The sequence below is a fragment of the Centropristis striata genome, chromosome 3 (genome assembly GCF_030273125.1).
Source record: "Centropristis striata isolate RG_2023a ecotype Rhode Island chromosome 3, C.striata_1.0, whole genome shotgun sequence".
In the NCBI taxonomy this organism is placed as follows: Eukaryota; Metazoa; Chordata; class Actinopteri; order Perciformes; family Serranidae; genus Centropristis; species Centropristis striata.
The window spans coordinates 14,298,702-14,301,931 of record NC_081519.1 but is presented as its reverse complement, the minus strand read 5'-3'; the positions used below and the strand labels follow the sequence as shown (position 1 = coordinate 14,301,931).

At 37.6% G+C, this 3,230-nt stretch overlaps 1 protein-coding gene across 2 annotated transcripts; it reads left to right on the top strand.

The window, feature by feature from the left end:
* Window positions 1-49: 49 nt before the first annotated feature.
* Window positions 50-2,911, top strand: LOC131968177 (myb-related transcription factor, partner of profilin-like). Of its 2 annotated transcripts, none has more exons than XM_059328944.1 (4): window positions 50-188; window positions 401-701; window positions 909-1,035; window positions 2,195-2,911. In XM_059328944.1, exons 2-4 carry the CDS (start codon window positions 407-409, stop codon window positions 2,562-2,564), a joined length of 792 nt encoding a protein of 263 aa, XP_059184927.1. In that variant the 5' UTR covers window positions 50-188; window positions 401-406; the 3' UTR covers window positions 2,565-2,911. The 2 variants fall into 2 exon arrangements, with proteins under 2 accessions (XP_059184927.1, XP_059184926.1); XM_059328943.1 differs by having other exon boundaries at window positions 906-1,035.
* The last annotated feature ends 319 nt before the right edge of the window (window positions 2,912-3,230 follow it).

The window sequence follows — 3,230 nt, the reverse complement described above, 5'->3', positions numbered from 1 at the left end:
ACCAGCTGACGACGTCATTGTCCCGCGACGCTGTGGATTTTCCCTGAGACGGAGAAGAAAGCCTTACATTTTACCTTAAGGTTTTATCTGTAATAATTCACTGCAACGTGGTCTGTACCTTACAGTTTTTACATCCTGCAAAAGCCTGACCTGCTATCAAGTCACACGTCGCCTTGGTAGAGTTCCAGGTACCGAAAATGTTAAATTGTCAAAAATCTCTTAAATGTAATAACTTAAGGTTAAAAAGACTTAAGTAGAAGGCTTAACCCTTCAGTTAGATTATCATGTTTAATAATAGTTAGTATAGTATGCTTGATTTTCTGCACTGTATGCATGTGCTGTATGGATATAATGGGGACTAAATGTGTATACAAGTAATCAACCTTTCTCTGTCTCTCAGAAAGGAATGCCCCTACAACTTGAAGGGATGTCCAGCAGAAAGCGGAGACCTAATTGGACAGACCAGGAGTGTCTTTTTCTTGCTCAGTTAATGCAGGAGAAGAAAGACATAATCAGAGGGAAGTGCAGCACCGGAGTGTCAATACAGGATAAAAGACAAGCCTGGGAGGATATAGCTAAAGCCATCAACACTGCCTTTCCACAGATTCAGCGCACAATTTCTGACTGTAACAAAAAGTGGGAAAATCTGCTGGCAAAGTCCAGGGAGGAGATCAAACGACACAGAAGGCAAGTGGGCACAGGTGAGGAACATCTGCTATTTGTTAGCAGTAAAAAGTCTTATAATTAGTATCATTAAGTCTGCATTTTAAGTGAAATAAGACAATACCTCAGGGCTGGACATGTGCGAATGGAAAATACATTTTAATGCATTTTCCCCATCAACACTGTTTGCACTGAATATATGGTGTTATTAGTTAATTAATGACATGGTCATTCATTTACAGAAGGCCTGTCCCTTGAGCAGTTCAGTACTGTGACTCAAGTAGTGATTTCTGTGATGAACCTCTCAGACATGCTGCAACAGGACAAAAAAGACTCTTCGGTCTTAGAGATGGTGAAAACTCAACAAAACAGGTAATGCATTTTTAGTGGTTTGCTTTTTTTGTGTACCTATTCAATCAAATAAAAACTTAATTGTATATAGTAATTTATTGAATATATGTTAAGGGTTTGGCCACCCTAATTACTAAACAAGTATACAGTATTTTCTTCCTTCCTTCCACTAAAAGGGATAGTTTTGATTTTTGGAAGTGGTGTTGTATACTGGTCCATACCCACAGTAGATGGCAGTCAGAGTAGGAGTATAGTAGAAGCAGAATGTGGACTGACATGGAAGCTAAACAATCTACTGCATTGGATGGGGGCAACAGGAAAAAAGTATTTTAGCCACCTAAAAAGGCTTTAAGACACAAAAGTTGCACAATAACAGAAACAATTTAACTGATCAAAGCAGAGGTAGATTTGTGTTCTGCAGGGTAACTGTACTGTTTTTGCCAATGGAGTCTGGTGGCTATAAAGAGAGCAGGACTTTTACATGGCTGACTGACGGCAAGGTAAAACGTTGAAAATTTTTCTTAGATGGCTGTAATGCATTAAGCTGCTTTCATGCTGGTACTCCTGGAAGGTGACAGACTTGGTACTTTATACAACCCCACTTTAAAAAATTCAAACTGCCAATTTAATATCCTGGTTACGTTTAGGTCTTTGCCCCAAATAAACAGGCCTTATCAAAAGTATCCTCAATGAAGTCAGTGGATTATTTAACCCATTGAAGCCTGGAAAGCGGATACGTCGTTTTGTAGTATTTGTATAAGCTCTCAAATACTTTTTGAATTTCATTTCTATCTGCTACAGAGGCTGAAAAATCTATTATTTAGTAGAAGCGTTGACACTTCTGTTGAATTTCCAGAAAAACTTCAGGTTTTAGGGGCTGATTTTAAAATCGCCCAGAGGTTTTACAGGCATTTTAGGCCTCAATGGGTTAAAATGACAGGAACATTGTTTCTGGAAGTAGAAGCTGCCAAATGGATTTATTTATTTGTCAAATAAAAATAATTAGTTAGCGCTGTAAGCCGGCCAAAAACAAAATCCAAGGTGTAACCTGGAACCTGGACAAATGAAACCACACCACAAAGTGTTTGCTTTTGTAATTTGAATGAACCAACCATTAATCTTAAGTATGAAAAGCAAATATGTGTCAAACAAAATCACTGATTAGCTTTTCCACCCCCAGCTGTGATGAAAATGGAAATGAGCACACTGTAGATGAACAATTCTCACAAATGGAGCTCCCCGTATATCTGGATCCATCCACTTCTCCAGTAGAACAAAAAATCTCAGCATTCACTGACGTCAAAAGATTTCACGCAGCACATTTTTGTCCTCACCATGCTCCTGGCTCCGCTGCTTCTGAAGGACACCTAGATAGTCCCTGCACTGCTACTCCACCCTCAGCACACTGCAAAACTTTTCAAGAGCGCAATAATTTGGAGATGTCTGTGCTGAGAAGACAAGAGACAGTCCTCAAGCTGCAAGAGGAATATTACTCACTTAAAATTAATCTGATAAAAAAGCAAATGGAAGCACAACTTTCAAAGGACTGAAGTATCTGCAGTGAACGACCTGAATTGTTTACTTTCATGTCAACAAATATTCAAGTAGTTGTAGTAGTTTGAAGTTCAGGATTTTTTTTGTATAGGTAAAAACTCCAAATATTTAATTTAGTTTTAGAAGGCTTCTATATGCTACTATCGAGAAATATTAATCTGGTTTGTAACGTCACACTTACAGCACCACAGTCAAGCATTCATAGCCAAATTGCTTTTTGACTTTTTTCAATGACGGCTCTTCCTCTGAAGCAAAACTTGCAAATAGTTGACCCTTGTGATGAAGTGTTATTGTATAAATAAATATGCTGTGCTCATTATTTCATTAAAAATACATGTATTCATACTTTTTCAGTCTTGAATTTGTCCCCAATTGATATTTTTTACTTATCATAACAGGTGTAACTTGAGTTTGAGTTTATTTATTTAAAACAGGGACAATACATATTAATGAACATATACATGTAAATATGCAAGATTATAGCCAACAGCTAATTTCAGGTTGATGTCAATACCATAACAATAAAATCAATAAAACATCGATAACAAGTTGGCAGTTGGCCTTCATGGCCAGAATGAGCAGGAGGAGAGAAAACGTGTCCTTGAGCACAATAGAACAGAAAAGAAAAAGAAAAGCAAGAACAATGAAAAGTATAGTGGATC